The 14,717-nt window shown below is 35.1% G+C and overlaps 1 protein-coding gene across 2 annotated transcripts in view; it reads left to right on the forward strand.

Annotated features, from left to right (window-relative positions):
• Window positions 1-14,717, forward strand: part of LOC117167909 (mitogen-activated protein kinase kinase kinase 10) — a 189,614-nt gene that overhangs the window by 158,713 nt on the left and 16,184 nt on the right. For both annotated transcript variants that reach the window (XM_033353151.1, XM_033353152.1), the window contains one exon: window positions 3,943-4,062. In XM_033353151.1, coding sequence (XP_033209042.1) covers window positions 3,943-4,062 — 120 coding nt within the window. The remainder of the gene's footprint in view (window positions 1-3,942; window positions 4,063-14,717) is intronic.

Here is a 14,717-nt window from a genome sequence, read left to right on the forward strand (position 1 = left end):
AGAAGCGAACCATGATCGTTATCGAATTTTCGGCACCAGCTGACAAAAACATCATAGCCAAGGAGAATGAAAAGAAAGAGAGGTATCGAGACCTTATAAGGGTACCTTATACCCGGAATATTCTGTTAAACTGATCGTCCTTATCATCGGCGCTCTTGGAGGTGCCCAGCTTTCACTTGCTAATAGCCTAAAAAGCATCCCTGCGTGTCAACAATATGCTAGAACACTTGCGGGAAAACTGCAGAAGGCGGTTGTCCTTGGGGCGCTCCGTGTTCTTAGGCTCCACGAGGCTTTTGCTGGGTCGTCGTATTGATTCCTTTACAGACTGTAACCACCTATCTCACGGTTGTGAGACGTGGTTATGGCTGAAATCTTACCGCGATTTCGCTGGAAGCGGGTGCAATTTTTCAGATTAGCACCTGTTCCCGCCGAAATCCTGCGGTTGTCCTTATGACAAATTTTTAATTATATATAGCCATAGTAAATTCTCAATCTCTCTGTCTGAGCACTTATTCGAAATGTTTCCTGGAAGATAAAATATTTCCATTACGCCATAAAATTTCAAAATGGCAGAAAAGATTAGGTGAAGGTTAGGTGAAGTGAAGGTCCATTATAGTAATAAATTAAGTGCTATTAACAATTCATGCTCCGAAAAGTAAACATTTTTTGACAAGCATTAATGATGTGCGGGTAGTGAGTGAGAGTGATCTCGGAATATATTTTAGGGTAACTCATAATGATTGCACGTATCAACAATTGAAAGCTTATAAGAGCTTAGAGGCATTTAAGTTTTACGAATCCGGATGATTTGAAAAAGTGTAGTGCAAGAAGGTAGTTGACAACTTTCTAGTACGTGGTGAGGTTATTTTACAATTAACTTTAGGGATTCTTGTAGGACAGCGTTTATAGTTAAGTACAGTTTGTATCACAAGAGCGTATACACCAATTCTATAAGATAGATTTATGGAATTTTTAAAAATCTTATATTACTTTAAAGTTTATCAATTGTACTTTATCGTCAGTACCTAGTAAATCGTCCAGTCTCCATTTTTATTGAGTATAGCTTGACATCGTCTTGGCATAATCTTCACGAGATTTTCGGCGAAAGTTGCAGGAAGCGAACTCCATATTTTACGAACTTGGTAAGAGAGCTGTTTCAGCTTCAATACGTGCTTCCTCTGAAGTTTCCTGTTTATGATAGATCATACATTTTCAATTGAATTGGCATCTGGAGACTGAGAAGTTTGTGTGAAGAATGTTACAGGTTTAACATTTCATTTTTTAAGAATGTATAACCTGTAATAGTGCTTGTATATTTTTTGTTTTGCAAATATTTACTAAAGTTATTTGAAAATTCTAGTAATATGTTTAAAATTGTACACTAATTTTCAAATAAATGATATTATTACTAAAAACAAAATATATAATTCTATATAAATGTTGTGATCTAAGAATCCATGCCGTCTATTAAAAACGAATGTGCCGGAACTAATATCACCACGCACTATAAAGTGTTCATCTACCTTCTTGAACTTCGCTTTATCAACGAATCCGGCTTCACAAAACTCAAAAGCCTCTAAGCTTTTATAAGCTTGCAATTATTAACATGTGTTATAACTATGAGCTACTGTAAAATATGATACGAGATCAATCTCACCACCGGCACTTCAATAATACTTGTCGAAAGTTCCTCACTTTTGATAGTAGGGACCTAAATTGTTAATTGCACCGAATTTATTACGATGCTCATTCCAAAAGTAAATTTCGCCATTCGAGGGGAAAATGAAACAAAAAACTAAATATAAAACAAATGATATATTTTGTTTCGTCAGGATCTATATTATTTTTCAACATAATCGACAAACTCCTCAAAACATTTATTGTATCGTAGTTCAACTTTTTGAGGACCATCAGTGTACCACTATGTGCCCATTTTTGTTATATAGCGGTTGACTTCTTCCTTAAGTTCGGCGTTTACACGAAACTTCCTTTCCCCCAGATGTCTTGAGGCGGGGAAAAGGAGAAATTCACACGAAGCAATGTCTGGGGAGTCTTCCAAAATCTTCAAAAACATTTGTGCAGCCTCCAACGAACTGCAGAAATGCGTCATTCCCATGGGAGGTGGAAGGCCGCCCGCTACGCACCTCATCATGCACACTTGTCCGCCCTTTCAGGGATCTTTTTTTCCACCTGCGAATCATTTCGATGCTCATAAAGCTTTCTCTATAAACTGAAGTGACCCTACGTTGAATTTCGGGAACACCAACACCTTCTAAGACTAAAAATGTTATTACATTTCGCACTTTACAATCGGACACGCTAGTCGGAGAATGCTCGATGGTTGCAATGATACTGATAAAAGAAAACACCTGATAACCATTTTTTTAAAAAAACATAAGATATAAGCAGATGAAAATAATTTCCCTCGAACACTAGGCTGATCAACATTCATGCAAAATTTCAATGCTCACGGTGAACCATAACCAACTTTAACTTAAAAATAGTTGAAGTTCGATGATATTTATTGGATAATGTTGTATGCTGCCATACAAATTCTTTTTAAAAATCCGAATGCAAAATGTTAAGCTTTCATTTTTTTATTATTTTAAATTCATGTCAGTATCATTTAATAACAACCTGAGATGAAACTATGATTATAGAAATGTTTCAACAAGTTTTTCTGTGATAAAAGTTTTTTTTCTCCAAATATACGCAAACCTCTGTAGGTTATACAGTTCTCATTTTGAAACTGTTGCAATAATTTTTTACTCAGTTTTTAAGAAAATAGAAGAATATTATTTTTAAAATTTAGATATTTAAAAAATATGAAATAAAATGTTTTTTTGAAAAAACCGCTCCCATGATTTTTTTTAATTGCACTCAAAAATATCCAAATCATCCGAGAAGAAAATTCTGCAAAAAGGAGTCCAGTAATATACTTTTTTAATAACCTTTTGCACTAAAGAAATATATAACTCTTTGTAGATTTAACACTTATAGTTTACAATCAAAATTTTAAGTTTAGAAATAAGCGCACGCACGATTATTTTCATTTTTTGCTTGTGTCTAATTAAAAAGCTTCATCGAGATAATTTGTAAATCTTGTTAAAATCTACTAAAACCAACGCTTTAAACTTATGGATCTCTTAAAACCCAAAATTGCATATTTTTGAAAATGATCCAACTTTTGGAGCTTATTTCTAATTAAGAAATTTCATGATAATAGTTTCGAAAAACATATATTTATATCTAGTAGAAATTTGGATTCGTATTTCTTGACCTATTAAACAAATTTTTTTTTTTCAAAATTTTCAAAATGTTGGAAAGCATATAACTTTTTGAAGTTTTATCAAATTTAAAAATGTCATTATAAAAATTTGCAAGTTATTTTGATGCGTATTTAACTTTTCTAATTTTCATCGAAATTGAAAATATTATCGGGATAATTTGCAATTCTTCTACCCATCTATAAGAAACTTTGACACAAAGTTTTTTTTTCAAATTTTGAAAATAGTCTTAATTTTTTTATTTTTGTTGGAAATCTCTGATTAACAAACTTAACCTTCATTCTGGTAACCTTAAGAAGTGTATCATAGGCTGACTTGATTGGACAAAGCCTTCAAAAGTATCGTGGCTACAACATTCAGGTAACCATACATACAGACAAACACCGATGAAATTTTATGATTTTCGGTTTCTGTGAGTGCCGAAACGTAAAGATGCGTTAAAAACCAGAGATCTAAAATTTGGACGATTACATTACACTCTCATGCATGATAATGTAAAAAGTACCGTGAGTATCTACGAAGGGCAGATCTTATTATCAATATAAGTAAAAGAAACATTAAGATTAATTCGTTTAAAGAAAAGGATTTTTCATTTGATTATTTGCTGCTCGGGTTTTGAGATCTAAAGTATTAGCATAAGTATTTCGTGTTCCAGACTTTCGACATACAATCACAGTGCAGGACACAGCGCTAGACCGAGGAAAAAATAGGAATCCTTCTAGATCCAATAGTCCACCCGGATCACCTAGCATTCCACGACTTCGAGCAATAGCGCGTAAGTTACTCAAATTTTCACACATGGCCAAAATAGTGAGTCTATGATTTTCATTCACTTTAATGACGCTTATACAGATCTTATATTTGACGGGATTGATTCAATCAAGTTTTACAGTAACTTGTAGACGTAGTCTGTCTTTATCATATAGTGTCATAAATAATTTAGTAGATACTTTAAATTTTGTTCATTGTTTAATAAGTGCGTATGGGATTTTCCGGCTGATTATGGTATCCACAGATCCCACGAATATTTAAAAATCAACATTAAAAAACGATCTGACCCTCTTTTAAAAGTTTGATTTTTATGTTTATTAAAGAAAATAATTATTATAAGTTATATATTTTGAATCTCGACAAGTTTGGCGTAGGGTATTATATTAATAATATTATTTTTCCTTTATATAAGAAAAAAGGTAAGCTCAATTGGTAGTCAGCCTGTTAGTGGCCATTTTTTCACTCATAGGGCTACCTCTTGATTTAAAATTATTATGATTGACTTTCGCAATAAGGACCGTAAAAAGTAGTTTAGTCATTTTTCTACATTTCTCATGCAGTCACAGATGTTCTACTTTATCATTATATACTTCAATTTAAAAAATAGAGAAAGTAAAAATCATTCAAAACTTTCAATAAAGATCATGGTTAATGCAACACATGCGCGTTATAGACGCTTTACGCCACCTATTTCGCGAGTTGAAAGTTGCCTCTATAAAGCATGGATAGTGCAGGAAGTGCTGCAATCTGTATGCCCACTCAACGAATCTCAAGTGTAGACTCATAATCTTACTTTCATGAATGGAAACGTGCTCCTGATCACTGCAAATTGTCAAAACGTTTGTTTTTTGACGCTGATATATAGTGTTGTGACGAAATTGCCGAAATGGAAAAAGTGGCGATAATAAACTGTTTGCACTGAGGCTATGCGTCAAGCAGCAAAAGAGGTGATGCAAAATTAACTTGATTTTTTTTATTCTTTAATTTTTGCAATGTTTTTTTCGTTATGGGGGGCTCCGTCTATCAACACATTTGTTATTCTGTTTTCTTCTCCCCTTTTAAGGCTCTCTTCATTTGTTTAGATATCATTTTCCCCTTTCTAATTCTTCTCTTAATATTTGTCCTAGGCAACTCCATTTAACCCCCATTACCCATCTCAGAAATATTTTATGCATGCTTTCTACTTTCCTAAACTCCTTTCATCCCCAGACCTCTAATCCATAACAGAACACCACTCAAACCATCGGATCAAACAACAAAGCCCTTATTCTCAAATCGCCCTTGAACCTTCTCTTTCCTATACCACATACTTGGGTTATTACTTTACTTGCACATTCGATTCTTTGCCTCTCCTGCACTTCGTTTAACCCTCCTACCCCAGACAAAAAACCTAGGCAACAGAACTCCTCCACTCTTTGCACTGTTTACCGCTTTATCTTCTAAACGTTATATATTTTTGCCTTCTACTTCGGAAGCCCATCACCTTGGTCTTTTCTACGTTCACCGTCAATTATTTTGCTTCCACATACTCTTCGAAAATTCTCATAATTAGATTCGTCCCCTTCTTATCCTCTACTAACAGAACTACTTCGTGCGCGTATGCTACAGAAAATAATTTGCTGTGACCCAAAATCTTTTCCAATTTCCCTCTCTTCTTTAGCTTCTCTAAATCTGCCAGCAGCATACTGAAAAGCAGCTGACTCAAGGCCTTACACCTCTTCCTGTCCAGAATTAGCATTAGCCTGCGTACTGAGTTAGGAAATAAAGTTTAGAAAGCTGTGCATCATAAAATATAAAACCGCGCATCAGCACATGTACACTTATGGCATATAGACGGAACGGATGCAATTCTTAAAATATATTACATTTTATACATAAAACACGCGAACGCGTTGTTGTGTTGTCGAGTGGCACTTGCCCGGCAACTAAATTTCCTCTGCAGTGGAATTACAAAATTATTACAAAAATGAGAGTGATCCCTCTTTACTCATCTACCTTCTTGCCCTCCTCTTTCTTGCAAAGCGGTACGAACAATCCTGTCATGCACTCTTCTAGCTACCCTTCTCTATTCCAGATCTTATTGCAGATCTTCCATATCCCTTCCTTAACCCGTTCCCCATATTTCATCGCTTAGTTCTCCATGCCATCTTCTCCTATAAGCTTATTTCTTTTTAGTTTACTTATTGCCTCATCCACTTTGTCTCTTATTATTTCGTTCTCATCCTCCATTTTTCCTTGCACTATCTTTCTACTTTCCCCTTTGATCCTATTTTGCTTTCCTCACAGAGGAATAGTAATATTTCACTAGTGTAGAATGTATTTTCTTAGTCATCTACCATTATTTTGTCGATTGACGACCTTTTAGTGCCACGAAATACAATGAACCTGAAATTTTTGATATTTTATTTGAAATATTTCGTGACAATGAAAGGTCGTCAATCGACAAAAAATTTGAACATGACTGAGAAAAAAAATGTGTCATTTTTCATTAACATCCGGCCGAGATATGGTTGATCAGAAGAAGCCATGTGAAAAAACGGTCGCCATGATATCTCATATTCGGATCATCTAAAACACAAAAACCAAATTGATTCTTAAAGAGTTCATAAGGTGCTATCTTATGACCCTTAATCATTAATAAATACTGATAAATAGACAAACGGTGCTTTAAAAAAAAAAATCGTTTTTTTTCTCCATTTTTTCAACATTTACTGTGTTAAATTGACCACCCCAAAAAGTGCGTTTCGAGAAAAACGTGTTTAAAGTTTTAAGTACGAAAAAGGCACGGTAAGTTTCTCCATAAAAGGCATCATTTGCATATACTATTGAACCGTTCGCGTTAAAAAGGGGATGTCCTCGAAACGGCACCGTTTTAGTTGGCCCCTGGATCATATTTTTTTAGGTCAAATTATAATTTTTGAATAACATATTCCAATAGGAAATTTTATTGCGCATATTTTTCAGTCCTATATATATATATATGTGTGTGTGTGTGTGTGTGTGTGTGTGTGTGTGTGATGATGATTTTATTATTTTTCGAAATAATGAATAAAATGTTACTTTTTCCTGCAATCGCAAAAGACTAAATTTTTTCTGTTCATCTTGCCATCAGTTCTACAATAATAGGAATTTTGTAATAAAAATTTCAGAAAATATGCACTGTCATATAACGAAACTAACGGTACTTATAGAATTTCAGTGAATTTTCTCTAAAAATTTATAACATATTTTATACTTCTCATGGCGCAAATTATTTATTCAAAGTTTCAAACGCTTCGGGAGTCGAACGAATTTATAGAAAATTAAAATTAATGGTTACCTAAACTTTTGTTAGAATTTAAGGAAGTTTTTTTGGGAAATATATCAGCTAATTATGTTTTATAATTTTAACGTAACATTTGAAATAAGATCTCAACGCTATCCTGTACGCGTGCTAGCAAACAAAACAAAAGAGCATAAGCTTATTTTGGTTTTTTTTCTAACGTCTATAATGCAAAGAAGTATGATTGTAGAATAATGTTAGCATATAATCTGTTTAGGATAGTTTAAGTGTACTTAAAAGAAGAAGAACCTAAATAAGGGCGAGGTAGAAAAAGTAAAAGGTGTGAAGAAAATTTGTTGAAGAATAAGAACAAACGTTCCTAAAATAAGGTATTAGTTAAAAGTATTAGAGAAAATTAAAAATTAACTTTTCTAATAAGTTTAATATCTTATTATTATTTTTGATTTGATCTCTTAATAGCTGTTTCTGAAAAATCTTGTATTTTAAAATTAATTCAAATAGTCTAATATAATTTTTCACATTGAATTCTACTATTGAAAGTGTAAAAAGTTTCACATATCAAATTATTATAAAATTAATGGAGGTAATTCAATGAATAGACGTTTCTTTTAATCAAAAAGTCTACAAAATTGATGTGTTATATTGTAGGCAAAGGAATATATTACTAAGTCTAAAACTATAAAGGACGGTGTATAAGAAAAATAAATCCCAGAGTGAATGATCAAAGTTACTGAAGCTTGCTGACGACAAAAATGTTTTGGAAAAGTTCTAATTGCTCATCAAGAAAAACTTCACAAACAGTTTTGAGACATCGGAGATTATCATCAGCAAAATCTGATATTCCGCGGTATGTTAAAATGTGGAGATCCGGTCGAAACGAGAGCTTTTCAAAAAATTAGCAGTTGGGCGACGTGAAAACCATGTTAAATTATCGGAAGATTTAAAAAAAAGCGTCAATTTACAAACCTTAAATATTTTTACAACCCATCGTTGGACTCGATACTTTATACAAATTATTAGAAAAATATTATTTAGGAAAAACCAAGCATAAATAATCAATAAGTTAAACTATTTATTTTAAATATGTTAACCATAATGTGGTCTTTACTTTTAAACTTCCTCGAACTGATATATGCAAAACTTGCTATAAAAGGGAGAAATTAGAAATGACAAGTGAAGACTTTATTAAAATCTAGGGAAATGCTCAAAGCTATTTATCACTGATGAAGCAAATACTCGCTGAAAATATCAGTCTATGTTGCGAATTTGTCTTTGCATAGAAATTAGCCTTACTTAAATATCCAGTATCCGAACGATTTCACAAGCAGTATGATTTTTTATTTAATGTACACATACACAACACGGGCACAAGCTACATGTTTCCTCTTCTTGAATGGATTTTAAAAAAGGAACATACACTGTAAGCAATTTTATTCGATACGCAATAATGAAGGAGTTTGATAAAGTCAAATTCAGCTGCATAACTCTATTTTCGGATGGATGTCCATGACAAAATCAAAATTATACTGTATTTAATTGTTTGCTTCTATTGTCTATTTATTTTCCGTCGTAGCACATATTTTGGAAATGTTATTGAATGTAACCATTCAGTTGTTTATATTGACTGTTGATATTGACTGGCCACCCAGATCTCCCGATTTAACGGTACAATTTATGATACAAAAATTATGTTATACAGACGTTGATATTGCAGCACGAGCTAGCACACGTACAGGGCAGCTCTGAGATCTTAATTCAATTGTGACAATTCAATTAAAATTCTTTAAATGCCGCTAGTTTCGTTATATAATGGTGCATATTTTCTGAAATTTGTATTGCAACATTCGTGTTATTGTAGAACTTATGGTGAGTTGAACACCGAAAATTCGTATTTTGAGATTGCAGAAAAAAGTAATATTTTCTTAATTATTTTGAAAGCGAAAAAAATCATCAAATTTAATTATAGGACTAAGAATATCCATATTTCCTTTTTCTTTAACTAATTTGTAGGCTTTAAAACTACATCATTCCAATTCTTTTTTCTCAATTAATTTATATTTTTTAATAGGTGTCTCTGCAGTCGATGGTTCTTCTACAGCAGTAAAATTCAGATAAACTTGACTTGAATACATAGATAAATTTTGGCTTAATTTAAATTCATCTCTGAATGTAAATACGCTTCTGAATTTAAGTTGTAATATTTTTATCTCTAATGACTTAGGGAATTGTTACGATAAATTTGTTAAATTATAGAATTGTCTTCATTGATTAAACTTCAATTTGAAGAACTTTTTTTAAAACATCTATAATATTCATTTTCCCTTAATGCAATACAAATTATATTCAAAGACGATTCAAAGATACTTTAAATTGTAGGTAGCAATTATGCAGCCCGACTTGACAATTGAACATTGGACGAGACTTGTCAGTGTTCAGACAGTGTTAAGACAGTGCTAAGTCACGCGTTAAGACAATTTTATTATTTTACTAGGTATCTCGTGCGAAAAAATTTTTGTTTTTATCCTATTAATTACGTAATGCGCTTTTTTCTAATACGGTTTATTAAGGGTTCCTGATTCAAATTCTGAATTTTATAGAAATGAAACCCATGCGTCCCGGAGATATTTTTGAAAAAAAGTTTTAATAATTGCGAAAAAACCCCAATTCTGAAGTTTGTATCTGTACTTTGGAACCATTTAGTTTCACACAAAAATGTTTAAATCTTCATTTAAAGTAGACAAAATTTCGAGTAAATCTAAAACAATACAATGACCTAGCCCCACTAGGTCATGAGTTACTGCCACAAAAAGTTGAATACTTTTGACAGGAAGTTGTGCATAAATCTAAAGAAAAAAAATATAATCTTCTTGTATCCATAGATTAAGATTTATGACTTTAAAAAATATAATTTTTTTCCTATTTTGAGCCATTTGTAGCTATTCTAAAGGCACTGTATCTACTGGAAAATATACTGCAACAATATCTGAGTATTTTTGTTTCCTATATGCATTTGTAATTCATTACAAGTTCACTTTATTCTCCTGTTTGTTCAAAAACAATCAATTGTTCAAACGTTTTTAAATTATACGCTGCGCTCTATCAATTGTATGCATATTTAATATATTTACTTTGTGAAAATCACTTCCAGAATATCTCTTGTCAAAATAAAATGAAAAAAAAAACAAATTGACGGGTTTTACATTATTTTCATAACATTGGATTATTTTTTGGGCTTACATGTTGCTGGCGGTAGTGAGAAAGTGTGCGGTGGCAGGTGGCGAGAAGATTTTACGGATTTTGTGTGGAAGGTGTGAGTGGACTGTGAGGATGAAAGCCTAGGAGGTGAGAGGTTTGTGAGGGGTGAATTGGGGTGTTCAAAATTAATTTTCATTGTAGTTTTGGGGTGGGATTTGTTTAAATAGGGAAAGTGAGCTGAGGTTGGCTAGGAAGCGTGGTAGTTTTGTGGTCAGTAGTTAGTGCCTTCATCCTGGACAAGAGTAGTTCTCGTAGTGCTAGGGGATGCTAGGGGAGATAAAAGGGTGTCTGCAGGGGCTATGAGGTGTGGAATAGAGAAAATAAAGGGAAAATTTGGGTCGGTAAGTGACAATGGTCTTGAGAGACATGTGTTGGTTGCGGTAAGTACTTTTTGCATGGATAGGTCACAGTTATCGACGGAAGAGCGGGTGGTGGTCAGCGAGAGTACTGGCAGTGCTGGAAATGAATTCCACGTGAAAGAAATTTCCTACGGGCCACGGCGGCCAGCTGTGAGTGAAATGGTGTCAAATGGAACGTCAAGGAGTGGGAAAGAAGCAGAAAGAAAGAAGCGACAAGGCAAGGAAGAGAGCGCTTAACGCAAGTGAGGAGGAGGATCTCTTGAAGAGGAAAAAAGAGACAGCAAAGAGAGTCCGGAGAAAAGAGCGCTCGAGAGTTCGTTTAAATAAAGCGTAAGGAGACGTAGGTCCCCTCCCCCCTCCCACTTAAAATGGTTGGGCGGACGGAGAATGAGGCTCTCAGGGTGCTAATAGGCGAAGTCAGAGGGTTGTGAGAAGACCTAAGGGGACTATGGAGCAGATCAAAAATATGAGGGAATACCTGAGGGTAAGAGATGACAAATGGAAAAAGGAGGTAAAAGAACTGAGGGAGGAAGTAGAAGGATTGCAGAGGGAGGTTGTGTCAGTAAGGAAGGAAAAAGAGGATAAAATAAATAAGATGGAAGAAGAGCTTAGAGTGTGGAAGGAAAGGCCGGAACAAAGGATTGAGAAGGAGAAGAGAGCAGATATGGAAAGGATAAGGGCAATGGAGTTGAGAATGCAGAGAAGAGGGAAGTCAGATAGGAGGAATAATATCGTAATAAGAGGATTGAAGCTAAAGAGCGGGGAAGAAAGGGAAGGGTTGAAAGCGCTGCTACAGAGCATACGGTGGGTTGAAGGCAGGGTAGGGAAAGTTAGACTTGAGGGAAGAAAGGAGAATGAAGTGGCGGTTGGGGAAGTGGAGAGCTGGGAAGGAGAGTTGGGGCTAATGTGAAACAAAAATATGATAAAGGATAAAAAAATTTTTCAGCGATCACAGTTTGACAAGAAAGGAAAGGGACGTGCAGAGAATGGTAACCTATAGGGCTAGGAAGGAGAGGAGTGAAGGGAGAGCGACTAAGGTAGGATATCGCAAAATAAAAGTAGATGAGAAAATATAGGCATGGGATGAGGAGAAGGAGCTGTAGAAAGAATAGCAGGGGCATTTGTTTCGTGAAAAGTAGAGAGGTGGAATTAAAGCAGTGTAAAAAAGAAACATGAGGATTTTGGAGGTATATTCAGGAATTTGATGTGCTGGGACTGGTAGAGACGTGGGTAGAGAGAAAGGAATGGGATAGAGTTAAGCCAACATTGTCAAGGGGGGTCAAGGGGCGTGCAAATGAGGGCTGTAAAGATAGGAGGGTAACGTATAAGTTCGTGACTGTATAATAAGAATGGGATGGAAAATATGAAAGAAAGGATGGAAGGCTTTCTAGGAGTGAGATAGAGGGGGGACGGTATGGTAGTTCTGGAGGGGGGGGGGTGGACTTTAATGCGAGAATTGCGGAAGGGGAAGGGGGCCTGTACTGGGAAGGCGAGAGCTTCGAAAAGAAATTTGAAGATAAGATAATAAATATAGAGGGGGAGATTCTAAGAGACTGGATGGACGATAGAGGCTGAGAGATAGAGGCTGGGCGGTGGTATATAAAAGGGATGGGAGACGGAAGGCAGGGTAGGGAAGAAGGGTCGTTAGGTGAGAGAGTGTCATGGGCGAGGAAGGCGATAGAGATGTATCGAGAACATTAGGGAAAGGTAAGCTTGGAGAGGAAGTCGGTAGAAGAGATATGGGAGGATCTGAAAGAGGAAGTGAAAGGGTATTTGCAAAAGAAGGAATTCAGAAAGAAGAAGAAAGGAATGTTGAAGGCGTGATCGGATAGGGAATGAAAAATGATGAACAGAAAGTTGAAGAGGAAGTACAGGAAGTGGAAGAAAGGATCTGCGAAAAGGGAGGAGTAGGTAGATGTTGAGGGGAAAGGAATACTGCCAGAGTCACTGGCGGGCCTTAGGAGAGAAGGAGTACTTTCGACAATATTTATGTCTTGCAGCACGTGGTGGATAGAGTCAGCTAAAAAGGATGCAAAAGTGTACGCGTTTTTTATGCATCTAAAAGGCGCGTTCCCTTCGATGGATAAGGGAAGGTTATGGTAGGCGATGCAAGAGAGGGGAGTGGAGAAAAGGAAAGGGACGTATATGAGAAGACGAAAGATAGGGTGAGAGTACGGGAGGGAATCTCGGAGGGTTTCTGGATGGATAGAGGGTTGGGGATAAGAATACCTGGCAGGGGAGTGGAAGTAGAAGGGAAAAACGGTACACAAGATGAAAGAGTTTGTGTACCTGGGCTTCCTGTTTCGGAGGAATAATGGAGTGGATTGGTCATATAAAAGAGAGAGAGAGTAAGAAGGGCAAATGTGGTGATAAGGTATTGTTGCATGGAAGGGGCGAGAAGAAAATATTTTAAAACAGGAGAGGAAATAGGTCTAAGAAAATTGTAAATATTGTAAATAGCAGATAAGTATTAGGTATTAGCCGCTGAGGCAGAGGTTGGAAATTCGAGGCAAGGCGAAAAAGTAGAATCTAATTAAATAATTGACTAATTGATTGACTAATAAAATACACTCTACCTCCAGGGTCAAAGTTTCATGGTTATAATTCGTGACCTATATGAGCTGAAATATATATTTTTTTTCACGCAAATTTAGTCCTCTATCATTTCTTTTCTTAACGTTTTTATATAAGATATGCGCGAAACGAGCAGTTTTGAAAAAAACTCTTTTGTCTGCAAATACCTCAAAATAGAAAAAAATGAAGTTTTTTTGGAAGAGTCATAACTCCTAATCTATAAAGAGTAGAAGATTATATTTTTTAGATTTGCTCATAATATCCCAATTTCCTGTTTTAAAACTTTTTACCTTGTACCACTTTCGTAGCTTCACCCAGTAACGAAGTATTTTGAAAAAACTGAACACGAGTGATTTGCTCGGAAAAATAGGTAAAAAGTATTCAACTTTGTTAGGACATAACTTATGACCCGGGTCAGGTTTTTTCTAAATTTTGTATTGCATCATTGCATTTTTCTAAATTACTTAAAATTGCGTGTACTTTAAGTGAAGTTTTGAAAATTTTGTTGTAAAATAAACATGTTCTAAAGTACAAATACAAACTTCAGAATTGGCATTTTTCGCCTCTTTTTCAAAAACATTCGGGTTTTTTGGAGGACACCTGTTAAAGAATTATATAAAAATCTTCTTAATAAATTTGTAAAAAAGTTATACTTATATTCTTCTTCCAAGTCATATGCTTCACTTTGAGGTTAGGCCTCGTGCATTTCGTAAGAAAATAAGAAATGTACTAAGTCGGAAGCCGTACACGGCTCTGCTGCCCGGCAGATCCATCCTAGAGATCCTCTTGAGAGAGTTAAGACACACGGGAATCGTAGCAATGTCTTAACTATGAATTGAGGTTTGCTTATTTTCACAACTTTGGCCATAGACATGCGTTGTAAAGCATATGTCCAAATTTTTTGACGGCTTTCGTATTTCGGTTGGCCCTACTCAACTGGTGAGGGTTCACGTCCGATCAGGGGTGGAAAATAGTCCCTTGGTGGACAACTTTTCTGACATTTATTTATAGCATAGATCACATAGATACTAGGCACTGAGGCAAATAAATTTCAAAATAATACCAGTGATGCAAATTTTCACTTCAAAAACTGTGAAGGATCAACCCTTGCCTGATATCAACTTATTTAACATAACTTTACCCAACAGAACCTGACCTCACCTAACCTGAATTAACAGAAATTTATTG

The sequence above is a fragment of the Belonocnema kinseyi genome, chromosome 2 (assembly GCF_010883055.1).
Source record: "Belonocnema kinseyi isolate 2016_QV_RU_SX_M_011 chromosome 2, B_treatae_v1, whole genome shotgun sequence".
Classification (NCBI taxonomy): Eukaryota; Metazoa; Arthropoda; class Insecta; order Hymenoptera; family Cynipidae; genus Belonocnema; species Belonocnema kinseyi.